General features: G+C 36.1%; 1 protein-coding gene across 3 annotated transcripts in view; it reads right to left on the reverse strand.

Moving 5' to 3' along the window:
• The window catches only part of VEGFC (vascular endothelial growth factor C), a 93,629-nt gene that overhangs the window by 8,009 nt on the left and 57,708 nt on the right, over window positions 1-27,912 (reverse strand). For all 3 annotated transcript variants that reach the window (XM_057697080.1, XM_057697081.1, XM_057697082.1), the window contains exons 2-4: window positions 26,137-26,350; window positions 24,480-24,670; window positions 12,273-12,424 (exon numbers count right to left, since the gene is read on the reverse strand). In XM_057697080.1, coding sequence (XP_057553063.1) covers window positions 12,273-12,424; window positions 24,480-24,670; window positions 26,137-26,350 — 557 coding nt within the window. The remainder of the gene's footprint in view (window positions 1-12,272; window positions 12,425-24,479; window positions 24,671-26,136; window positions 26,351-27,912) is intronic.

Here is a 27,912-nt window from a genome sequence, read left to right on the forward strand (position 1 = left end):
TAATCTGCTCCAAATATGTGTTAGGTTAAATTCTACCTATTGTGTAATAATTACTAGTTCTTATACATCGAACATTGTGGTAGGCTATTTTGTGCATTCTGTATTTTGGACGCTCACCTTCTCTACTTTTTGGCACTCGGGTTTTTATATACTTGAAATTCCCTGACTCTCCAAATTAGTATTTAAGGAATGAAGACATACTACCACCTTTATTTGGCATTGGTTAGAGCTGAGCTGAAGTGTTATCCTTTTTCAAATAACTATAATCTTCGTAATGTATTTCTAAGTGGAAAAAATAAACTGCATCTTGATTTATATTAAAATCCTTATTGATATAATTTATTAAGTATCTCTAAAAATATTTCATAGGTTGCTCAAAATGAACGTTGACATTAATTGAATACTAATTCAACTTGTAGTACTCAATGACTTCTTTTTTTTTTTTGGCACACGGGCTTACTTGCTCCGCGGCATGTGGGATCTTTCTGGAGCTAGGATCGAACCCATGACCTCTGCATTGGCAGGCGGATTCTTAACCGCTGCGCCACTTAGGAAGCCCCTCAATGACTTCTTTAAAAAGCAAATTCTTTCTATGGAGATGAACTGTGCTGTTAATCAGTTAATCTCATTGGAAAGTCTTTTAATAAGGTATCGTCACAATAGCCCAGCAGATTAAAATTCTGCCGATCATGTGGTGCCTGTAGTCCACAAGTGTGCTCTTCAAACAGCTCTCCTATGCTAAGTCTTGTTACAGGTTGCATGTAATCCAGTAACATTAGTTTGAAAGCACATACTACGAGCTCTCATTCACCCCTTCCAAGTATCTTTATATTATTCAGTTGGACATCCAATAAGCTGTTCTTGTACTCCGTTGTGAAAACAATAAGGGGAACTCTGACCACATAATTAATTTTGAAAAATATCAAAATAGGGTTTTGATTTCCTAACAGCCAACTGTTGATGTCATTTGAACTTCACCCACTATGGTCAATATCACTCAAACCTGTAATATATTATGGAGTAATATCAATCCAGAGCCTTTTTGCTCAAGATTGCTGTTAGCATAGCAGGCTGAGGGGCAACTATATTCTTTCATTTCAGAGCCACAGAGCCCTGGGTAAAATGTTTCATCAGCTTTATTGCAAAAGTCTTTGAATTGTTGTGTCCACTTTGAGTTCACCATGCACGGCCCTTGAATGCTCTTGACAAGCTAAACAGATGTTGATTTGCTTATATTTTTGCAGGAGTGGTAAATATCAAAAGTGGTTAAGTAAAAATGGCCTTGATATTGACTGTTATTAAGCAGCTTCTTCAGTATTATGGCTAGAAATCAGAATTATACTCACTCTTAGGGCTCTATATAAATGGTATACAATACACAGGAACATGTTTAACAGAAATATATCTAAATAAAATGCACATACTCATCGTGTATTGGTTTTTATTGATTTCATGCTAATGAAATCATTGTGCTTATGTCTGTATATGTTCCTTGTTTGCTTGTGACTGAAAGAACAGTGGATAGAATTGGGGTTTGTTAGGATATAAAAAGGATACATAGTAATTAGGACAGATTAATGAAAATTCCATGGTTTTAATAATTTTTCTAGACAGTAATTAAAAAGCTAATAAAATAGTGTCATTAGCATAAAAAAGTGGACTTATAAATCTAATCTTTCACTTTTTGTGTGAATATTAATAACATTTTTAAAGCAGTAACCTGCCATATACAAAAACTCAGTCACTGTCTGAGACTTGCATATAAAGTATGAGTTATTCCGTGTAGTCGTCAACTGGCTCGCTGAGCACAGGACTGCTCACTTTGGAGCTGGATGATCTCCAGAACCGGGGCATAGCAGCACAGGATGCTAGGAGAAGTCTAGAAGCCTGTGTGGTTTCCTTTTTTAAAATTAAAATTTTGGGGGGGGGGGGTTGCTTGGATATACAAGGTTGAGAGAGGTAAGGTACGCTGAAACAATGGAAATCTAGTAGTTACTGTATTTATCAGCTTGTCAGTTCTTATTGCTATATTTAATTTGAACTAACAGAATTAGAACAGAGAAACGATAAGAAAAAAAAAAAAGTAACCAAGAATTCAGTAAAAATGTCCTTCAGTAGCCACTGGTCTCATTATCTCATCAGAGCCATATCTCACTAACAAAAAAGCAAAAGCAAAACCAAAATAATGACAATAATAATAATGTGTTGAGGGCATTAGAGTGTTGCTAGGACATCAAAGTGACTGGTTGAGGTCGTTTCTGGGAAGGGAGGTAGGGTTGAACAGGTGGAGCATAGGGATTCTGAGGGCAGTGAGACGTTCTCTAGGACATTATCATGGTGGATACCTGTCATTATGCATTTGTCAAAATCCACAGGATGTGCAACAAAAAAGATACTAACCTATGGATTTCAGTTACTACTATATCGATATTGGCTCATCGATGGAAACAGATGTACCACACTGATACAAGACGTTCATAACAGAGGGAACTCGTTAGGGAAGAGCCATGGGAACTCTCTGTACTTTCTGCTCAGCTTTTCTGTAAACCTAAAATTGCTTCAAAAAAGTCTATAAAATTTTTAGAAAATGATCGGTAGATGTGGCCTAATAATACGGACATTTATTAAAAGTAATCAATGTGATCTGAGTAAACTTGACATTAAAGGTCACAAAACCTGTGATCTAATAGCCCCCACCTACAGGTAACATTACAGAAACAGCCTTAGTGCAGAGGATGTACTGATGAAATCTTCTCAGTCATACACATTTTGCTGTAATTTCCACCAGTCAATCAGCAAGCCATAGGAATGCTGTGCTCTCCATTATTTTCTTTTAGAAAGCAGAAACCAGACAGCCCAAAGGCAGGCACACTATATAGCACGGCTGGCTTCCTTTGGGGAAAAAGTGTGCTTCAGGGTCTGAATCTCTTTCCTGAGTTCATATCATAGGGGTGCTCATTTGAAGGTGTTTGGCAATATTTAGATAATGAGCTTTGTAGGGAAGAGGATGAACAGACATATGAATTAAGATTTCAAAAATAACTGTATATGAACCTAAGGGGTTTGAACTGCAAAGAGGATATTTTTAAGAGCAGAATAAAAATTCATGTTTTAAAGTGCCGAAAACAAGGGTAGTTTCTGACCAACTGGTACAAGACTAGTCACAATCTAATAGGCAGATATATTATCTCCGCATTTCTGCTCTGATATAGTTTATTAAAATCATCATGCTACTCTGTTTATCTCTGTCTTCTGTAAAGCAACAGTGTACAATCTTGAAATAAAAAGCAAATAATGAAAAATTAAAATGGGAAAAAGAAAAACTCATGGATATTCAAGTTTCTAAGCATTAGGACTAAGGATCCATTGTAACAGATGAACAGTCCAAAGACACTCAAATTCTAAATCAAAGTTGTCACAGCTATAAATCTACTGTTTGTTGAAGAGATGAGTTGTCATAAGAATGAAGTTTTCCTAATAAACCTGAATAACTGTAACTCCTTAGAAGCACGTATATTTTATTGGGTGTCTTAGTAAACAATGTTAACACGTTTGTAAAAGAGATAAAGGCAGTAAACAAAGTCAAAAATTAGCCTTCAGGCTAAATCTGTCAATTTTCTCATCTTTTTTCACCCCTCCTTTTTGTCTTTCTCACCAAAACATGACTCTCCCCCAAAGACTGATGTAGCCTCTTTACCAGGCTGAAATGATACATATCTTCTATCTCTAATATCCATTAAAACAACTCAAGGTACCTTGGCCATGGTGAGCAATGTCTTGTCATTCCTCTACTCAAAACACTCCTTATGCATCCTCAATGCCTCTGCAGAGAAGGCAGGACACTGCAGGCTGGTGCTCCAAGTTCCAGAAGCATAGTCTCAACATTGCCTTTGTAATTTATCTTCTACTGCTTTTGCAGATTTAAACCCAATTAAATTATTCAAGACTTTCATTGTCCCCAGAACGTGTTATTTCTTTAGGATAACTTTAGGAACATTATTAATGATAACCAAGTAACTAACCAATAAATTTACCACTGGCTAAAATTAACTTCAAGGCACTTGTCTCTCAAATGTGACATCTCTCTCCTTTGATTTTATTGTTTTCCTAATGCTCGAATATTGCCTTCACTACAGTATAAAGTCATAGGATAATCGGGAAAAAATTATCATCTGTCTATCCATCTCTCTATCTACACAATGGAATACCATGCAGCTGTTTAGTGAACAAACTAGGCCTACAGACATCAATATGATTACATCTCTAAAACATAATGTTGAGACAAAAACTAATGGCACAATTTTAACACAAAAATTTAAACACAAAAATTTAAACACACAAAGGTGTACCCTATAATCTATTGTGTTATATTAATATATCCACCTGCCATAAACATAGCAAAGCATGAAGGAGAATACTATAGTTTCTGCATAGTTGTTACTTCTGGGAATGAAAGGGAAGAACAGTGATTGGGCTTTGGGTTGTATCTTCAGTGAATATGACAAAATATTTGTTAAATGTTGAATTGGGGCAGAAGGATATGTCATTTTTTGTCCTTTACTATATGGTCAAAGTTATTTTTGTTAATCTCAAGAAGTTAAAAATGCAGTAATGACTGCACCCCCAAAGGAATGAACTGGCTCCAAATTTACTTTGAATCTCTGCTTTTCTACATTTGTAGTTGTGTGATGTTGGGGAGAGTTACTGGATCCCTCTGATCCAGCTTCTCATGTGTAATTGAGAACTTCTCTCACTCTCCTGTTTACCTTCTTTCTCTCTCAAACCACACCCCGTGTCTCTGTGCCTAGCGCGCATGTAGTAGGTCATTAATAAATACATATGTCATCTCTGTATCATGTCCTTCAGCTCATGGAGTCAGTCCTAATCATTCTTAAGCTTTTCCTGATATTTGATCCTCTCACCACTTCTTTCCTTGAACTCTTGTTGGTTTTTGCAATATCTTTTGGATTTGCTAATATATTTCTCTTCTAGTTTCTATGCCTAATTTTTCTGATTGGTCTCTCTCAGTCTCCTGCTTGTCTGTTACTTCTCCAAGTTTCCTAGACATTTATATTTTCCATGGGGTCATCTGCTGCTCCTCTTCTGTGCTTATGTCCTATATTTTCCTTGGTTGGTTTAATTTCTTCCAATTGCTCTAAGTGCCAGTTACATGCTGGCAACTACCCAGTGAGCATGTCTCCCCAAACCCAGTGTCTCCCCAGCTCCAGATCCACTGCCTCCTGAACGTTTCACTTTGATTTCTTAGAGATACCGCAGAAAACTCAAAGTACACATGTAAATACTAAATTCTCCTTTTCGTACCCATTCTTCCCGTGAACAGGTATTCCCTATCTTTTTGAATATCATTCACGCAGTTTCATCAATTCTCCCTTTTTGTCATCCCATACACGCAGTTCCCAAGTCACATGCTTTCTTATATTTCACATGTCTTTCCATTCACTTCCACCACCTTGGTTCCCACTCTTATTTTTCCTCTCTTGGACCATTTCAGCAGTTTCCTCTCCACGGTGTGCAACTCCTGTTTTGCTTCTCTAATCCCTCTATTATATTGCCACCAGGCTGTTCTTTCTATCATACAAAAGGTAAATATCACATCCCTACATGTATCTTTTAGTGGTTCCTGAGAGACTGGAAGGGGAAGAGAGAAAAAGCCCATCCTTAGAATGGCTCATGCAATTCTGCTGACGGCTCCAGACTCCTGTGGTCCTCTCCATCACACACTCTGCTGCAGTCACGCAACCCGCATCACCTCCTCTCCTACACCAGTTCCAGTCCTAGGTTTACATGTCTGACTTGCTTATAGGATTTCTTCCAGAGTAGCAATCCTATGTATCTCTATATAGCCTAGCAGAGTAGTAGTACCTAGAGGGCACACAATACCTGTTTGTTGAATGGCTGAATGAAGCATAGCACGGAGTATTATCCACTAATTACATTGCATATCTTTGTGTTTATTTGTACTCTGGTACATAAGCTTTAGTTAAGAAATTATACAGTCATTTATAAAAATCCTACATTTCCTAGCAGAGTGCTGTGCACATGGGAGACTCAACATAAATGCTCAAGAATGAACACCAAGTAGAAAAATCTTGGGCACCACTTCTAAATCGCAAATGGCTCCCTCCATAAAAAGAGAGTCTCCATCACTAAAGGGGCCGTTGAAATTCATGAAATTTAATCTGAAGGAAAATATAAGAGGAAATAATTGGAAAAAAGAGAATAATCTATGAGAGCATCACTATGAATATGATATCTGACCATTTCTATTAGAGAGAATCTCCTCTACCTCTGAATTTATGATATTTTTTGGTGCTGCTGATATTGAGACTTGATTTTTTTTTTCTTTTTGTAAGTACTAGAAATGCTATACGCTATTGGGAGAAAGCATAGGGTTAAGAGAAAGGAACACTTGACTTTTTATCTCCTTCTGGTACCTTTTTTTTTTTAGATGTTTCGCTTTCTATATGCTAATGAACATTTCTGAGACTCAATTTTCTCCTTTGTAAAATGTTAGTAAAAATAGCAGCCCGTGTTTACTGAATGCTTACTGTGTGTCAGGCACTGGGCTAATATTTAACAAGAATAGTGATAATAAACGTCACTACACCCCTATGAGTGAGACGTTATCATCATCATAACTATTGTTATTCTACAATGCTATTATAATCTTAGCTTAATATGTAATATAATCAGTCTTAGGTTAATATTCATGTTATTGAACAGATTGATTGTGAAGATTAGGTTATGAATCTTATCCTGTATTAGATTATATGTAACACTTGAATTTATTTTTTGTTTTCAAGATGAGGAAAAAGTGTCACAAAAAGTTTACAGAACTTAGCAAAACTCAAAGAGCTGGTAAGCAGAGAATGAATTTTCAAGCAGGAAGCCACCTGCAGCAAGCACTCTGTGCTCTGTGGTGTCTGTCATCAAGACTGCCACCTGGCAGCACTAGTTATGAGCATGAGACCATGGGTGGCAGATACTTGGTGCACAGTAATATTTAGTAAAATTTTAAAAAATATCCATATAACATGCGTGTCCCTTGACTATGACCGCTCAGAAGTGAGAGGCAGTCAGGCTCATCTCTTTCCTCTCTCACAGCACCTAGAAACAGTCTTTGTCCATTTCCAAAAGTCAATAATCATTTTGTGAATGACTCATTTTGTGAATGATTCTTCTAATTACTTAGTTATACTTGTTCCTAAATAATGTCAAACAAATGATCTGTTACTTATTTACCTTCATAACAATGTAAACATAACACCCGCATTTGGAAAAAACTTGACTTTGCTTCCTCCTCACAGCAGATGGGTGAGAGCAGGGCTGGAGCAGAAATGGGATGTTGTTGCATCAAGTGAAGTTCCAATCTGTGTGGAAAGGAGGGCTGGGACGCCCTCCCCACTAAGGAATCATTATAATCTTGACCTAAAGTGTCACTGTAAAGATTTTAAGACATCTACCATTTTGAACCTCAACTAATTTCAAAATTATAGTTAATAAAAGGGGTGTTTTTCTCTTGGCATTTCAAAAATCAGTTTTACTGAGGAATAACTTGCATACAATAAACTCCTATTTTAAATTCACTGCCTTTTTACAAAGTTATGCACCTGTGTAACTCTCACCACCACAATATAGAACATTTCCATCCCCCAAAATGTTCCCTTCACTCATTCCCAGTTAATCCCCACCGCCTGCATCTGTCTTCAGGCAACTACTGTATTGCTTTCTCTGAATCTAGATTATCTTTGTCTTTTCTAGGGTTTCATGTAAATTGAATCATACACTGTGCATTCTTTTTAGTCCAGCTTCTTTCATGTTTATTCTTTTTTAGACTGCTCAGTAATATGCTGCTGTACGGATATCCTGCAATTTGCTTATTCATTCACCTTTGATGGATGTTGGCTTGTTCCCAGTTATTGGCTAAAGAGCGTATATGAACATTTGTCTGAAAGCTATGGTGTGGAAAGATGTTTTTATTTCTCTTGGATAAATACCTAGGTGGGAAAGTTATCGACCACGTTGTAAGTTAAGCTCATAAGCAGTTGCCAAAATGTTCTGCAAAATGGCTGCACTATTTTACATTCCCATCTGTGACATATGAGTTCCAACTGCACTACATCTTCTCCGACACTTGGTTTTGTCAGTCATTTTAATTTTAGCCATTATGGTGGCCATTCCTCTTAACTCTTAACAAAGGTAGTGATTTGAAAATATACTTATGTATTCATCATATATATATATATATATATATATATATATACACACATATATATGATCACTATGGTAGTTTTTAAATTAAATTGTGGGTCACAATTCATAATAGGTTGAGACCAACATTTTAAAAAAAGAGAAACAATAGGAAAAAAGTATTTCAGTGCATCACATGTAATAAGGCATGCTTTCATAATGGGAATAATATCATTGTCAGAGGGTGAAAACTGGGTATTGAGGAAGAGAACTCTTGGATGGGACAATGGTTTTTGGCCCTCCAAAACCAACAAAATCCCATTCCTTAGTATTTCATTTCTATTTTATTGGCTATCACACAAGCATTGGCACTGGAAGATATCCAATGTATATACAAGATAAGGCTATAAAAGTATAGTGAATAAATGGCTATAATTGGAGGAATTCCTCTTGACCAACTACTTCATCTCAAAGTCACAAGGTGAGAGGTGCCTGTGTGCCTGTGGACTGCCTTGTGGCTACCACTTATGCTTGATCCCTTCTGTGTGTGACTTGAGCTTTGAGAATTTACCAAAAAAAAAGAGTTTACATTTATTTTATTATTTAATTCTACAAAAGTTAATCAAAACATTAGTATGTCAGATGCCAAGAAGAAAAATTGTTGACACCTTCTAAATGAATATCTAGTAACTATATAGGTTAAACATTGTTTTCTCGTATGAAGCAGAATTTTTAAAAAGTTAATTTCTCTAAAAATAGTTTAAAATTTATTTTTTTAAAATTATTTTACTTTTGCTGGAAAATGATTATTTTGAATGTCTTAGAATTATTATATTTGTACTGTTATAATTTGTATCTATTGCTGGTTTCCATATGTAATGTGATATATTACCAGTTATGTAAGTAAATAAATTAAATTTCTCAGCAAATAGTTATAGTTATGTTCAATATTAATAGCTTTTACATTTTTATTTAACCTTTCACTATAATATTTTTATTTTGTCCTTTTTAATCCTACACTGAATAAAACCGTAAGCGTTCTACTTCCTTTTTAACGTATAAAGCCCAGATATACTTAAGGTACATAAAGAGATATAAATGCGTCTGTGGTATCCATATTTCATGGGGGAGGTGATTAGCAAAAAACGTCTATAAAAGGATCCTTAGGGGGTGACAATGAAAAAAAAAACAAGGTTGAACAGCACTACCATAAAAAAAATTTTTAAATAATTCTTTGTTTTATTTTTATAGCTATATATGGCTATATAACTACATATAAAGTTATATAGTTACCTACTTTAAAATTATATATATATTATAAATATTACATACATATATACAGAGATGGATATCACACATCCACATAGTTATGTGTATACTGACTTGGAATATAAAATACATTTCTTATTGTACATAGTGAAAAGCACCGAAAAACAGAGACAAGGAAATGAATCCAACATGAATCTTAATGATAATAATATATCTGCCGTTTAATGACTCTGTCTTAGATGCTGGACACTACATCAGCACTGCAGAAGCATTCAGTATTTCCTTCAATCCTCTTTACATCTTTACATGTTATATATAAGCAAGCTGAGCTTCAGAGACGTGAAATAGCCAATCTGAAAACGCTATTTAGAGGCAGACCTGATTCAGCTCTGCTTACTCTAAGACCCAGGCTCTCTTTGCGCTAACCTTTTGTCCCTTCTTGACCTCGAACAGCGTACAGTGTAATAGCTATAAGAATAAGTAATGATGAAAACATGAGCAAAATACACAAATGCTATGAGGTATATACAGATAAATACATTACTTTATAGAACAAGCATCTGTTGATGAGTGTAGTATATTCGTTTAGCTCCCAAGTTTGCAGCGTGATTACCTGCTTCACCTGTAAAATAAGGCTAATACTACCAGCGACTTCAGAGATGGTTCTGTCAATGTTAAGTGAGACGGTGTGTTAGAGCCTGAGGTAGGAACAGCTTGATTATTTTTAAGTGTTACTAGCTGGACATTATAGAAGACAAAGGCTACCTGAAATACTCTCACAATCCAGTTTCACATGGAACTGTTACAGACCCCTAAAAATCCACCCATCCAAGGGCAAAGTCAATATAGCAATTGCTGTGGGCATTCACGAAGCAAAGGTGGCTGCAGTATCTGGACAAGACAAATGCAGGAGAAAGACCTTTACCTGAACTCTGAGAAATGGATAGGACTTTGGAAAAGCAGAAAAGAAAGGAAATTTATTTTAAGCCAGGCCAGAAGAGAAACAAGGTACAGAGGAGGAAATGAGCTTGATGTTTAGGGAATCAGACTTTGTGAAACACAGACTTGGTGAAAAATGGGAAGCAAAACAAGAAAGGAAGGCTGACATCAGAAGACAGAGGTGGAAAATCGGTGCCCATTTCCTTGAGAAGTTGAAAGTCACTGGTCAGATGAATGAAATGATGCCTTTTAACGCTTCCTTGTGACATTACACAGGAGTTGGAGACATATTTGATACGAGAAAGCGAGTATTGAAAGCACTGCATTAAATCAGAAACCCATGCAGAATGAAGCGGGTCAGGATGCCAGTGATGGAAGTGAAATAGTAAGTTTAGGTTGGAGTAGGTAACTCCCCTCTCCCCCAACATCATCCATAGCATTTGGGTAGGATACAAGGATAAGAAGGCATTAATGACAGCTGTGTGATCTCAAAGCCTCAAAGAATATGAAAGGCCATTGCTATGAATAATGTAGAGGTCAATAAAGGGACTTAATAAATCTTTGATTTTGTACCTATTATGTCTAATATAATAATAAACACAGCTATATAAAAGGGACTTAATAAAATATTATGTCAGCAATATGGTCAGATCTTGAACTGTAATTTTGGAGACCATCAGCACAGAGATAAGGACTGACGTGCTTAGAATGGATGAGTTGCCAAGAGACGTGGGTGAACAGAACGCCCAGGGCTGCATGAATGAAATCACATGTACTGCTTCTGGGGCCCATTGTCTCCACTTGCATCAGTATGAATTTATTCACAGATGCCTGTAAGATCTTTTTCTTTCTGCCAGTCAAAGTAGGCTATCTTCGAGTGTTTCCTACAGTGTCCCTGGAAACATAAGGCCTCCTATCTGTCACACTAAGTAAAGCAGCACAAAGAGATCCAAAGGGGAAAACTGATACTAGCACAGCATGTTTATTGCCAGGTCCCCTGAAATGAAAGGGTTCTAAAGAAGTTTTGGATAATATATACGCTGACCCACCAATTTATTTATACTTTGGTTACAAATGCTGGAGTTATGGAAGGGTTATTTCATTATTCCATATGCCGTGGCTGTCCTAAAGAACAAGGAGCTGCATCCTCATTTTGGGGCAGAAAGTTCCTAGATCCCAGATGGTAATGCATAATGATTCGTTACAAACTAACTATTCACGGAGTCAATATGTGATGCTCTATCCAGGCCCTTTATGAGGTCTAATGAAGCATATATTGCCATATACCAAACTGAAAAATAGGATGGGGAAAATCTGAATAACAAAGGTTGCTTTGAATGTTACTTTGAAGTAATAGTAAGAAAAAATTATCTCAAGTATTAATCAATATCTCAATATTCAATCCTTACTGAAATAGAAAATATGAATCGATATATAAAGAAAAACTAATTGAGATTGAAGAAAGGTAACTGAATGCTAACAGATGTAAAATAATGCATTTATATTTACTTTTTGTTTTGGACCCAAAATCTTAGGCTCAAATATTTTTAGTTTTAACAACATCTATGAATGTGCACACCTGATTTCATGAATGTTGAATGCTGGTGGCACGTGTGTCTTTCCACAGAAATACTTCTTTTATATTGTAAGCTAGTTTGTCTATAACATGGATTTTCCTGCTTTGGTTTAATTTTACGTTCATGGTGCACTTTTAAACTTGTCTTCTTTTTTATTTGATGCAGAAGTATATTACAGCAAATTTCACAAAAATTCTTTTAATCGACTATGTTTACTTGGAAATAATTTTATATTAGTAGAGGATGCAGAAGAAAATAGATTTAATTCATACTCACTGTGGTAGTGTTGCTGGCAGGGAGCGTCTAATAATTGAGTGGACTTGTCTGTAAACATCCAGCTTAGACATGCACCGGCAGGAAGTGTGATTGGCAAAACTGATTGTTACTGGTTTGGGGCCTTGAGAGAGAGGCACTGTAATTTCAAACAACTACAAAGAAGGGACAAAAAGAAGAAAAATTATATAGATGCTATAAAGCATTTTTATGGTAAATGTTGGAGTCCAAAAAGAGTGAGATTAACTCTTCATGACTAGGTAGTGCCGCACAGTATATGCAGGATGCTATTTTTTATGATTACAACATAAAAACTGTCCTGCGTCTAGTCAGGATCCTTCATCAGAATAGTAAACAGTCTGTATGCTTAGCTCATGTGACTATTATAAAGCATATTAGAATTTTGATGACCAACTAATGATTACAGAGCAGAGATATGACAGACCAATGTGCTCAAAAAAGGATTGTTTCAGAGTCTTAGATTATTCCGGGGGTTAAAAAAAATGGCACAAATATAAATATCTTTGTTATGTAAGAGCAAAGCTATTGGCCACACAACCTAGAAATGTTTGGTTAAGTCCCGTTTTATGTAAACTGAATACACAGACATAAAATACATAGATGTAAAATTGACTTTCATTCCAAATTAAACTTTAACCTCAAAGTGGTTTTATACTTATCTGAGATATCTTACGAATTTATTATGTTTAAAAGAAAATTAAATACACTCATTAATAGATAAAGCATTGTTTCTGCTATTTTGACAAAGGCATTATGAAAATATAAGCGTAAAATAGGGTAGGACATTATACATGATGGTGGGTTAGAGTCTCAACATTTCATTTAAAATCTCATTCTGAATGCCTCATTAGTGGAGAACTTCAGTTTTTCTCTTCCTTCCACAAAAACAATGTTTTTAAGTTGAATATACAAATAAATTAGTGATTAAGTAAAACTAAGAGGATTTAAGTTCCAAAGGTTCTTAAAACCTAAATTATGATCAGTAAGCATGGTAAAAGTGAAATCCTGACCATAACCTACTTGATAAGATCGGTTCATAGTAATTTACGTGTAGTTAAACCATATGTTATTTGGTACCTTTATGGACCTTTGAATAGTGCTAAAAAACACAACACACTCCAGGGCCTTGCGAGTCCACCCCTTGCTGTAATTTCATGCCAACAGTTGAAGATCATTGCAAGTATTCAGGGCATAGAATTAGCTGCCCATTTTGTCCACGCCTACAGGGAGATGTACTGAAACGAATTTTGAAGAATGAAATACAGAAATACCTAAATTATAAATGCACATTTTCTTCACTTGAAATGTATTTATTATACATTCAGGTAAAACTTCAGCTACTTTCTTAGCGTAAGTGCCTTAGGAGGAATGGGCACAGGCTCACATCCAGACAGGGCACCCTTATTCGAACCCCACTTATGAGCTCTGTGAACTTGGAAAGGTCATTTAACTTCTCGAAGCTGTGTAGTTCTTTAAAAATCAGTAAATTCAGGACAATAGTTGACCCATTAATTCATGGGACTGTTTTAAAAATTACATAAGCTGACGTATAAGATTGTGATATGTATTTTGATTGCTGTGTAGATGTGAGTTATTACTATTTGCACATATTCTCAAGATTCTAGATATTTTCCAGAATACTTTCTATTCTGCATAGATAATTTCAACATATGGCCTCAATGTATCCCAGTATTGTGATTTTGACCAATTTCTTCTCTAAAAAGACATTTGTTTATGCAGTTTGGATGAAACCTTTTATCAGGTAAAATGTCACATTGGCAGAAATCTTTTGCACTATGTATAACTATTTTAAGAGCGATAATTCTGTATTATCTATACACACTACAGTTTTTCTACATCTTATGACATCTCTGGACCCTCCATTAAGAACCAACATTATAGAAAAAATATAAAGTGTTTAGACAATAAGCAATGTTTCAAAAATTGCTGATTTAATTTTCATATTTATATATTTATAAGTTAATTAAACTCTGTCATAGTAGAAATGATAAGAAGATGTACAGGTCAGCTCACAAAAAGCTAAGAATTTAGTCTAACTGGCAGTTAGACACATGTACCTAGAGCTTAGGAGAGCCACTTAAAGACCATCAGTATTAAAGCTGGAATTAAAGTCTTGGGCATTGATGAGATTACTTGGTGAGATCATTCTGAATGAAAACAGAACACGTCTCATAATAGAAACCTGGGCAACAGGAACATATAAGGGGTGAAAAAGGCACACGAACTAGTAAATACATCTGGGAGGAAGTATGACCTGACATGGAGAACCAGGAGGGGTATTGTTAAGCCAAGGGAAGCGAAAGAAAGAGAGGAGAGTTTCAAGAAGGTGTGTGTGGTCACAGGCTCAAATGTCCTCAAGTGTGATAAGGACCGCATGGAGATAACTGGGTACCAGAGCAGCTCTGAGGGCTGGAGCAGGGCAGGGGCTGAAGGGCAGGAGCAGGTGGGAATGGAGAAGCGAGAAGGGTGGCCTCATATGATTGGAGAGAAAGCGCTCAGATGGGTCAGGCCACGAGGGCATTTCTGCTTACAGAATGCATGTAATAACCACGGCAAGATCTGGCATTGTCTCAAGTGACACTAGGCAGAACAGGGCCTGACAGTGAAGGATAAGGCACTATGAGATAACAGCTATTGTAGAAGAGTGAGCGATGCTTTCGCACCCCCAGACCTCAGTGATTGTTGCCATTCCAGGTTCTACCCTGGCATGTTTTCCAAAGGGGAAAGAGATCACAGTGAGTGTTATCAGTGATCGCGGACAGACTTCAGCCATACCTGGGTGGATAATGTCCACAGCCAGGACCTGCCCCAAAGCACCAGGTGTGTATTCAGGAACTAGGGCTTTGAAGAATGTTCTGGTGAGACAGAGATCAGTAAAATGCACATTAAGAAGCATCTTCCTGGCAAAAATAAGCCTGGCCCTATATTTTCGAAGGGTGGAAGGGATTTGTGTTGGTGACTAAAAGGATAAAGGGACAAGTCAAGAGGCACTGAAAAAAAAAAAAAAACTCTGTTCAGAGAACTATTTTTTTCCTATAAGATGAAAATTTTTCATCAGCATTAAAACTGTGTTGCAGTTTGAGAGAAAAAATCATTTATAATTAAGGAAACTAAAAAATTAATTATTGATGTTATAGAAATGTCTCTTGTTTGAGTCTAAATAGGCAGCTGGCCAGCTGAATTCAGTTGGTCTGATCAAAAGTAAGAAACAGGCTGCAAATTAAAGTAAAAATACTTTTCTTCTCTTTAAATGCATCGTCCACCTCCAAACTTTGACCTGAGATTTTCAAGCAGTTCCCTTAATTCTCTATTTGACTGTGTCAGTGTGGAAAAAAATGTAAAGGTCCAGAGAAAGATGCCTTTGACCAGTATTAAAGGAAGAAAGATTTTTGATAATTGAGTTTTACTCATCTATCAAGTTCAGAAAAGTCAGAAACATCTACCAAGATGTGCTATGTGTGCGGGCATTAAGACCTAATTGTACCAATGCCAGCTGCTGCCGTACATTAAAGGAGCTGCTCTCATTTCCCAACTGCTTTCTGTACCAGCTTTAAATGTGACTATTGATTGACTGTTTTTGTTCATTTAAAATGATTAAATACAGTTTCCTTTTTAATAAGTATAATAAATTCCACCGTCTTTTTTTACAGACTAATTTGTGAATTTTATATTGCTATACTTAATCCCTATGTTACTAAGAATGTCCATAGGCTTTTTTTCCCCCTAATCAGATAGTATATGCTCAGAAAATGTAAACTTTTTTTGAGCTGAAAAATATTAATAATTAGAATCACATTATAAAATCACGTCTCCCTAAATAAACTTTTCAAATAACTGGCAGCTTCTCTTTTCTACTAGAGATATAAGAATAACCAAGATCTTGGTCTTAAAAACAGACAGACATTAATTAGAGTCCTGCTTCTGCAATTTTGCTACTTCTGTGACTTGGAAAAATTCTCTAACTTCTCTTAGCTGCCATTTCATGATTTATGAAATAGGGATAATACTGGTGGTGACTTCATGGCAGTGTTGTTTGGATGATTCTTCTTTAAAACTGAATTGAATCTTTGTGAGAGGAATTACAATTTTTTAACTGATTTAAAACCTTTGTTCAGTTTTCAGTAACTATTTATTGAGACCCTATAAGATAACAGTCCTCAGTCATCTCAAGTCAACGGTCATCTCAAGATAACGGCCATCCATCAATGAGTCTTGTCGCTAGACAACTCATAGTTAAGCAAAACTAACAATGAGAGCGAATTAGGAAAAAAAAAATCTCTGCATATGTATGATAACACTAGGTTAGACTTTTAAACATATCGAATTGTTCCCTATAAATGCTGTTGGTAAGAAAGAACCTGCAGTTTAACCCCCTTATGAAATCCGTGTTTGTCATTTATATAAAGATTGAAACCAACACAGTGACTATAATTTTCTCTCGAAAGAGTTAAGGTCCCTCCAAACAGATTAGCGTTTGAAACAATAAATAGATCCTTTATGTTTTACTACAATAGAAATGCTTATACTATTGTCAGACTGTTTTATGCTTTAATATGTGCACAGCAGTACTTTCTATTTTAAATTTAAACTCGTTGAGTGCAAAATGTATGTTCCATGCTCCGCTTTAGCTAATAATTCCCTGTATATACGTGTGCCTAGTAAACACTGACAATGCTAATTGTACTTGATATTCTGAACATGATGAGTTTCCTAAAACTTTTATGCCATGAAGTGAATTGTTATTGAACAATAGATGGTGTTAGCTTGTATGTAATTTAGCATCTAAATAATAATGAAATTCACCATGGAGACGGAAGCTATACTCTCAGTATGTGCCTGTTAAAAGAGTTGCTGGTTTTGGAGAAGATCAAAAGAATCTACATAAAGATGGCATTTAAACAGAGATGGAAACTGAAAAAAAATGTTTGATTGTGTATTCAGTAAAACTGTAATAAACAAGAGGAAATGACAAACATTTCCAGCCAAGAGGTTCCCATTTGCTATCTGCTGGAATTCTTTAATAAAAATATTTAATAGTCCATTCCCACCAACAAGAATGGACTTCAAATAAAGCCACATTTTGAAACAATAGGTTGTTTACACCAGCATAGCAACAGTCGTAAAGCAACAATTCCTATTTCTACTTCTCTTGCAGGCTATGCAAGAAAAAGGTGTAGAACTGCCTTTTGAGAGGATCCTGGATTAGAGTTTAGTACCAAATTCTAAAGAATGTTTGAGTGGATACAAACATGACCCCAAAAATGCCTCCCTTTACATCTTTTTATCGCAAAATATGACCAGTTTCCCTTCAGAGAATAATCTCACTACGATATTTAATTTAAATATCCCATCCTAGAGTCCATTAAGTATAGACACACTCTGTATCCCCTGGAGAGCATGGTTAATAACTGTAAAATCAGGTAGAAAAACTACACAACATTTAGAAAGATAATCCCTAAAAATGGGAAAGGATGGAAATTGAGGGTTTATTGTTAACCTTTTAACTGAGTATACCAACTACACAGCCAGCTACCAAGGCTCTATGGAACTTAAACTGGGTCTGGGAAGACAGCAGGTCCTAACAGATTTATATCTGGTTATTGAATTCATTTTACATGCTTTTGTACATAAAATGTACATACAGTGCTACAATTAAATTAAAAACCCCAATTCAGGAGTTTTAGAAATACTGAATAAAATCTGTGGACATGATCAGTACCGTAAGTTGGAGAAAAGTGGTATGTTTAACAGATGCATTAATTTTCTTCTTAAGGGAAATGTTATTCTCAAAGAAACTTCTGATAACTGGTATTGGTATAGAGTTCTTTTCCCACATCTGGATAAAACTTAATTTCCAACAACTGTGCTTGCCAAATATTACTTAGCTAAAGATTCAAAACAAATTGTGTTCCACTTGTTAAATACATATGAATGTAATAAAGTAATCCTTCAGGCTGTGAGTGTTCTGTTTAATTAACGGAAGAACTATCCCTGTTGGCAGTGCAGAATAATACTTCGAAGTCTCATTCCAGAGCTGCACATTTTACTTAGGTTTCAATGACTTTTGCGGTAAAAGACAATCTTAGGAAACACTTTATTTAACTCCAATATAATCTGTAATGCTTTTGCTAATCTAGATGCTTATATTATTTCTTTATAAAATAACACAAAATAAGAATAGCTTTTCCTTTTAAAGATAGCAACGTAGTATTTTAAATAATGTGGTTCATGTACAACAGAATGAGCACCCAGACTGAGCCACTTCTTCCATTGGCACTTACGAACTCATCACAGTTTCTTCGGTTCTAACTCCAAGATGTCCAAGGAAAGCCCACGGACTTAGCCATTCTTTTTTCATCCCTATCTTCAATGAAGCTATTTAACAACAACACCAACATTTAAGTAACTTTTTATCCAAATGTTTGGCTCAAAAGCAGTTGACTTTCTTCTGCTTCTACTCTGGCCATCAAATCATTTACGTTCTGCGAAATTCACTTTCTAATTTTGGTTGTGTGTCTTAAACATACAACTTCTCATGAGAAAATACACTTGGAGCATATATTTCGGAAAGAGGTCAGGAAGACCTCCCATATGGGTAACTTTGCAAAGTCCCTGAGATATTAGTTGGGAAGGACTTTGAAGCAATTGTTATCGATGAGCTCACTCTGGAATGCTCAGCGCATGTGGTTTTACTTTCCAGCTCACGGCTGGCTTCCTCACACACGCTGATAACCTGCCCTTTGTGGAACCCCATAAAAGTTTTCTATGAAGTTTCTGTTAAAAACTTGGCTTTTACATTACTTAAGGTACATTGTTCTTACAGTTTACATGATTCTAATTGGTGACTTGTTGCCAAAAGACGTGTCTGGAATTCCTGTAACAAAACAAAACGTTTTTTTTTTCCTTCAGAAAATATCAGTAAGAAACTTCCTTTTATGTTTGAAAACAATCACTTTCAATATAGTATAAATGCGCCCATTTATACTATATTGAAAATATAATAAAACAGATAAACTCAGGAAAGAATGTTACCTAAGTGCAAGCTTTTAGAAGCTGCGAAATTAGTCAAAATGTCAAAGACAAATAAAAACAGTGCCTTCAGGAGTTTCACGCCTTGCTCTCCTTGCTTTGTAAACCTCCTTGATAAGGACTACTTAGTAGGTGCTTCATCACATTTGCTTCATTGAATTTAAATTCAAAGTATCCCTTTTACCATAAAATAAAATCTGAGTGGATTCTTCAGGTGGGAGAAGGGCATGATATTACAAATCAAAGGAAGAAATGGAGGGATAGAAATGATTGAATATTGACTCTCCCTGGGTACTGGCTTCCAATCTCTCTCCTGATACAAGGATTCTCTAAGCAGTAGGAACCATATCAAGGCTTCAAACAGCATTTATCAGTATGAGGTTTCCTCCCAAATGTACAGCTGAACATCCAATCACTGCTGTAGAATTCTAGAATTATACGCACCATCTTCCACTGGTATCTCCACCTAAATACCACTCAGATGCTTCAAAATCAGCCTCTTCAAAACTCTACCTTTGACCCCAAATCTGTTCCCTTTTATTTAAGTATTTATTCTATTTAGTGCCCAGTGTTTACTACATGCCAACTACTGCACTATTATGGCCCATGGTAATAACCAAACATAGTCTTTGCTTTCACGGGGTTTAGAGTCTTGGGAATAAAATAATCTGACAGGCAGATATGGTCATGATGCCAAATTATGGGCTATAAAGGATGATATCAGAGTACAGGACAGGATGCTGTGAAGGTGACATTTATGTCTAGGCCTAAGGATGAGTAGAAATTAGATAAGTGGGGACGTAGGGATGGTGTAGAAGGAGGTGTTTCAAACACAGGATGCAGTACTGGAATGACTTGGAGGTAAGAGATTTTGATATAATTTAAGGAGTAAAGGGATTTGAGTACTTGTGGAAAGTAGTATTTGAGGGAAAGAGCAGAGACAATCAAAGCTGCAGATTTAAGTAGAGCCAGATCACGGAGGGTATGGAAAACGATGGTAAAGGATTTAACCTAAAGAAGGCACCTAAAGAAGAGTGTCATTCAAAATAGTTCACAACTTACGAGGTTTGCCTCAATGGATCAGAACAGATGCTGGCCTGAGCAATGCAATTAGGAAAGACCAGCTTATTAACACCCTCACTGTGTACTGGCTCAGTCTCAATAAACAATGTTACTGGAGTTTTGAGCAGTGTCTGATTCATCATTTGGGAAAAAAAAAAAAAAACCCATTGCTATAATGTGGCAAAGGGATTGGAGGGAAGTAGGAAGGGAGATATGACATCAGTTAGTAGGCTGGTCCATGTGTAATGGTCCAGGTGATTGACGGATGCGGCCAAGATCAGAGTAGGGTCAGCAGAATGAAGACACGGATGGGCTGTAGAGATGTTTGGAAGGTAGACTTAATAGGAATTACTGATCGGGCTTTTAGTGAAAGGAAGAATAATCAGATCGACCAGCATTTGCTAAGACAGAGAATACTGGAAAAAGAAAAAAGATTCATTGACTTGTTTATTTGTGAGGGTAGGGGGATAGGTCATAACTCCACTGTAACACAGACTGACTCTGACCTGTCTGGGAGAAGCCAAGTCACGAGGTTGAGTAGGTTGTGCGGAAACCAGGAAACCACAGGAGAAGTCTGAGTTGGAGATAAAGCTTTGGGAGTGATCACTGGGAAAGGCAGAAAGAGAAGGTGAGGAAGGAGAGCATGTGGAGTCCGAGGAGGGCATCCTGGGGCAGAACCCGGAAGACTAAGTATCTCCTTCCCAACTGCCTTCAGAATTTTAATTCCAAAATTCTGCAAATCTTTAAAAAATTGAAATGCTAAAATGTTACACATTTAAAAGCCACTGCTTTGCAGATCAGAATTTATAAGAATTGTGATAATTGCAAGGATCAAGTCTATCGAAAAAATCCAAACAAAACATGAAAACAGCACAAACCAACAAAAAGAAACCAGGTGGACTTCAAAAATGGTATAGCAAATTCTGATCTTTTTTATATGAGCAGACAATTGAGAGGAAGCAGGTAGGTAAAATGAATAATAGCAATATCGTAAATGTGTTATAAAAATAATCCTAAATTCTGTGAAGCCTGGAGGTGAAAGAAGAAGAAATATAGCCCAAACTGATTCTATGTGATCTAAAGTAGACTTAATTTTCTAATAGGTAAAAGATATCATATTTGATGTTTAAGTATGGAGGCTACTGGATCAAAGTCTATACCTACACATTGCACTTAAACTTAGCACTAAATGCTCTTTTTAGCTCTGAAGACTTAGAATTTCTAAAATCTAAACCTCTCTAAGGCTTCCAACTTGACAGAGCAGTTGGTATGCTGTTGTACATACATGCTTGTCTTTACATAAATACTTTATGATACCAATTAGGTGAATATGTGACCTAATTATACCAATGTAGAGAATAAATGTGCAGTGGTCACAGAAAAAACACGACATGATGGTTAACTGAAAACTAAATTTATTTATTTTGCGTACTAACAATGTACTGATTTTCTGTTTTCCAAGTTCAGATTTTACCTAAGGGACTCCTATTGGGCACAGGTGTAAAGTAAACATGTATTTAGTAAGTTGATAGTAAGACGAATAGAACACTGACTTTCGCTCATATTAACTGTGAACGGGAAAAAAGGGGAGAATTTTCTCTTCTATTTGCGAAAGAAACAGATATTTTTAAAAGGCTGGGCTATCATGTACAGCATATACTTCTGTTTGGTCAAAGCATCAGTTCATTTAAAAATTACACAGGTGAGTTAATCAACTATTTTATAATTCTTAATCATTAAGAGTGTTCTAAAAGCTGGTTCAACACTTAAGGATTAAGGGTCAGAGAATCAACTCCCTGAAACTGTAGGGGGAAAGGCTGTGGAGTGACTATATTTTCGTTTTTCTCTAGTGAGAGGGTCCACGGTTTTCATGGGGTCCTATAAGGCCGTGTGCTGTAACTCTGTGGCAGGCAGTGAGGTGATCCGTGCATGAAACGGACCTGTTTTTGCCTTTATGGAGCTGATAGACATTGATCAAATAATAATGACTATATGATTATAAACCATATGATTATAAGCTATAGTTGCTGCTTTGAAAGAAAAGTATTGGATAGAGACACAGATGTAGAGAACAAAATTATGGATACGGGGGGGGTGGGGAGGGGCGGGTGGGATGAACTGGGAGATTGGGATTGACATATATACGCTACGATGTATAAAATAGATAACTAATGAGAACCTACTGTATAGCACAAGGAACTCTACTCAGTGCTTTGTGGTGACCTAAGTGGGAAGGAAATCCAAAAAAGAGGGGATTTATGTATGTGTATAGCCGATTCACTTTACTGTACAGCAGAAACTAACATGACACTGTAAAGCAACTATACTCCAATAAAAATTTAAAAAGAAAAGAAAAAGAAAAAAAATTTAAAGAAAGAAAAGTATTGGAAACTAAAAAGCATTTACAAGAATTACTGACTAACCAAGGAAGTCAGAAAAATCTCCTCCAGGACTTCTTTGAGCCACATGATACCTGAGGTGCGATCTGAGAAACTGGTATCTCAGTGGGGAGGAGACTAGAAGGCCAGGGTGGCTCAGAGGGTCTGGGGCAGATGGGGAAACGGGTTCCCAGGAACTGAATGAAGCTAGAGCATTGGAAGCGTGAAAAGCAAGGTCAAGGGAGAGGTATGCTAGAGGATGCTGTCGAGGAAGGCTGTGATAAAGATTTTGGTCTTATTCTAGGAGCAAAGGGCTTTTAAGCTGGAGACTGACAACATCAGACTTGTGTGTTTAAAAATTTTGTGCTTGGGAGCAGTTTAGAGGATGGATTACGGAGGGGGGATATGGAAGCAGGAGAGCAGAGAGGATATTATTTCATAAGTTAGAAGGAGACGGCAAAGATGATTTCCTTCTTTCCAAACAGAGATGAAATTGAGTAATGAGAGGGGGAAAACTAGAAGACCAGGTGCTTTTTATGGTGCTGTTGTTGTTTGGGGTGAGTTTGGTGTTGGGGAGAAAAAGCTTGGCTGAGAAACTTTATACAAAACATTGGGCATCGGTATCTCAAGAAGATATATTTTGTACTATGTAATTTAAATATGACAGTAATCTTTGATTGAATATGACTCTATAAAGCTTGAGACATTTTTAAAAGAAGACTCATTTTAGAACACTTTATATGAACAAGGCATAATAGAAGAATTTGTGGAAGAAATTAGGAATGAAAAATAGCTTTGGAGATTGTCAACTGGCAACTTATTTTTGCCAAGTAAATAAATGAACTATAAAAAAACCGGAATTTCCAGAAATGAACAACAACAAAATCCCAACCCTACAACGATTGTTATTCAAATCTGTACAACATAAGCACTTCAAAAATAAAATTTCATCTACCGACTAAATCCAATAAGGCAATTTTGAAATGATAAATAATGAGCTCTTAATAGTTACATTTTGTTTTTCTTGATAAAAATAATTCTTCAAAATCTATCTTTTGAGTGTATTCCATTTCATTCCAATTTTAAAAGAGATATAGCCCTCTGTTCTTTGGAAAACCCAACTGGTATATCCAGACCTTTTGAAAAAAAACAACCAAATTCATATTTCATTTAAATTAAGCACCATGATGATAAACAATATTGTCTAGGACACATATCATACCACTCAACTGAATTATCTTGAAATATACACAATTAAAGGTATTCTAAGAGTTTAATTCCTAAATCCCCCATATTTACTTACTCTGAGTTTAAAAAAAAAAAATCACATTTTTTTTCAAATGGCTCAGAAGACCAAAATTCCTTTTATAGAGTTTGGCTTGAATATAAAAACAGCATCATTTTTAATCTTCATATCTTTTCAAAATGAATGTTACTTTTTGCAGAATATCCTACTGGCGTGAGCATTTCTATTTGATGTCTAAAACGTGGCTTTGACACCACTGTATAAACAGAGTTCACAAAGCATCAGTTGCATTTTTGGTGACGGTCTATCACCGGAAACACAACTGAAACACTGAAACATGGACTTCGTCCCCCACAGACCATCTGTGCAACTCTGAGCTGCACTGTATTCCCTTAAAGGGAGCAGAGTCGAGGGCCAGGCCCCCGGGGGCCGGGCTCCGGAGCCCGCACCTACCGTCTTGCCGAGGTAACTGGTGCTGGTGTTCATGCATTGCTGGCCCTCGCTGTTGCAGCAGCCCCCACATCTGTAGACGGACACACATGGAGGTTTAAAGAAGGTGTTTGTTGCAGCTCCAAACTCCTTCCCCACATCTATACACACCTCCCGCGGCAGGCACTGAGTCTTCCTCCACTCATCGTCGATACCTGTCGGGTCACAGGGAAGGCCGTGAGCTACACAGAAGCCCTTGGAGGTCACTCTAACTGGACTTCAGCGTGGAGATTTAAGATTATAATACGTGGCTTTAAAGGAATAGCTGACGGGATCCTCTATTGCCCTGGGAACTGGAATAGGATAGAATCTTTAAGAGAGCAGCTAAAGGTATTTTCTAAAAAGATACACTAATGTCTAGCACCATGTAAAAGCTATGTGAGAGTTGTGTTTCCTACCATCACAATAGAATATTGATTCCACAGCACTTATGTTTGGTTTTCTTTACTTAAGAAAATGAAAATTTAATATATAGATGTTCCTAAAACCTGCACAGATAGATTCGTGCTTATTTGCTATAATATGTAGTATTTTTGATGTCTCAAAGCAAATATAAACATGTTTAATTTTTCTTTTTAAACTGAGATGCAAATGAGATGATGGCTTTGGTTTTGGATTTGATTCAAAACTCATTTTCAGGCAGGCGATTTGGCAACCTTGGTAATGTCCTAGTGATAGCTACTTGAAATGAGAGGGTATTTTCCAGAAACTGGGACATGCATCCTGAACTAAGTTTTTTCAGGAAGGTCACAATTTCCTATTCCTTTCATGCTCTCTCTTGGAATTCTATTTCCAGTGACTCAGTGCTGTACCTCTAACACTGTTGACTCTTTAAAGACTGCAGTAAAAATGATGTAGTTCTTAAATATTCTAGTTTACTTTTCCCCCATTTCCCCTAAAATAAATTTTGCAAAAAAACAAAACAAAAAAAACCAAGATATAAACTACTGGTTATTCAACTAGGAAACCATTTTGTTTGTTTACTTTTGTTCTCAAAATAATTTGCAATCTCAAACCTTTATAGCAGTTAATATCTAACAACTGAAAAGAGTTATTCTTTTAAAAGCAGTCCACCAATTTATACTAGGTCATTTTGTGCAATATCATAATTTTTTGTGACTCTTGCTTCAAGACCTCTCAATAGCTTTACCCAAGTCCAGCTCTCAAGCAAGTTCCCTGTGAAGCAGCAAGGAAACAAGCTGCAGTTGACAAGACCATTTGGGTGATTTAGAAATTAAACATTTCTATATCCAAATCTAAAGAAAATTAATGTGCAATTATCTTTATGATACAGAATGTTTAAGTGATTATGCTGGTATAGTGTGTAAAGTTTGTATGATTTAACATTTTTCCAATGGGATATCACCTCAATTAAAAAAAAATTACAGCATGTTGATATACGTGCACTTCCCTATCTTTATTTTTCAAGAAATCATTTTCACCACTCAGTGAAATCATAACATTCTGTATTTTGAAACTAATTCTTTATTTTCTATTTTAGTTACTTTTGGCCCTAAAGGTATTCAGTGGTATTACAAATGCTGAAGGTAAAGGACCAGATTGGCAATTTTCACTCGGTTGATATCTGAAGCGTATTGGATATTTTCTTTCCCATACTTACTTTTTAAGATCTCTGCATTATAATGTGCTGCAGCAAATTTGAGAGTCCCTTCTGTTCTCGTATTGGCGTTGGCCTGTTCTCTACTGTGTTGCCAACCTCCTTTCCTTAATTGACACTTGTACATTTTCCAGTATTCGGGGTAGAGCACAGTCATGAGTTCATCTACACTGGACACCGACCGTAACTGCTCCTCCAGATCTTTGCCTGCATAAGCCTGTCAAAGAAGTATGCAAGATCGGTGATTTATCGGATTAAGGGATTTGGAAACAGACACACTAGAAAACCTTTAGCCTTGTTTTATATCCATCTATCTATCTATACAAATAAATATATATATATATACCTATATAATATATGCATTAGAAAACCTTTAGGCTTGTTATATATATAATATATATGTTATATATGCTAAATATTTATTAAAATATTATTGATTTTCTCCAAATTAACTATTCTTGGTAAAATTATACTCATCTTTTAATTCAAATCAGTACCACAATTAAAATGTAAAATACATACTTGGTTTTTAGGACAGAAAATTTTGAGACAATTTAAAAAATAATTTCTGAAGTAGCTTGTTTTATTTATAGTTGTTTTACAAAATTGGCTAATATGTAAGTTTAAAAAGTTATTTGAGCTTCTATTACCCTCCAACATAAATAAAATTAAACCTAATACCACTCTAATGCTTCGTTTCCTTTTCAGTTATCAGCATCAATAAAACATAATTAAGCGAGATGCTTGAAATTAGGAATCTTAGCTTATGGAAACTGTTTTAGAATAAATAATCACATGAAGAGTGGCATTTCAATAACAGAATCACAGTAAGGTTTACATTTTGGCAGAATCTTCTAAAAAACATGACCATCAAGATTTATTCTGTGATGAAAAAGAGATGAAATAGTTCAGAGAACATGACTTTGGCTGATAAGTAGTTAGCTGTCTATATTAGTGTATCCAGTTAAGTAGAGCATTCCAGGTATGTCCAAGTAGTTACCACACGTAAGAAAAAAATAGTTTTTTTTCCCCTAAATTATGCCTTGATGAAAGAGTAGTATTGACATTTATATACTACCAAATGTAAAATAGATGGCTAGTGAGAAGCAACTCCCTAACATAGGGAGATCAACTCGATGACTGCTGATGACCTAGAGGGGTGGATGGGGAGGGTGGGAGGGAGGTTCAAGAGGGAGGGGATATGGGGATATATGTATGAATACAGCTGATTTGCTTTGTTGTACAGCAGAAACTGGCACAACAGTGTAAAGCTATTATACTCCAATAAAGATTGGAAAAAAATAATAAAAATATGCCTTGAAATTATGGGACATTGTTTAACTTCACGTATCTGCAAAGTGACATACATCATCAAATATTTATTTTCTATTGCCATGATTATCCCAGCTTTCAGTCCAAACATGTAATTAAATACTTTGGACCCTGATTCTCAAAGTTTAGCTGCATAGGAATCAGTCTGAGAGCTGTTAAACATGCAGGTATTGCCCCCACCTCCCCTGCTGGGCGTCTTGGATGACCTCAGGAGTCTGCATGCTAACAAGTTATAGATTTCCCTTTTTAATGCTTACAGTACAAAATTAATATATTTGCTTTAAAAAATCAAAATAGAATTAAATTGAAAGTCTTTTCACCACCATTTTTAATAATCCAAGTTATTCGATGTTGGTGATTTTTGTACACCATTTTGAGAAACATGGTAGTTTTCTTACATTATTACAGAGCCTCCTAGGCAGTAGATTATGAAATGTGTTCCTTCCT

The sequence above is a fragment of the Hippopotamus amphibius genome, chromosome 10 (assembly GCF_030028045.1).
Source record: "Hippopotamus amphibius kiboko isolate mHipAmp2 chromosome 10, mHipAmp2.hap2, whole genome shotgun sequence".
Taxonomy (NCBI): Eukaryota; Metazoa; Chordata; class Mammalia; order Artiodactyla; family Hippopotamidae; genus Hippopotamus; species Hippopotamus amphibius.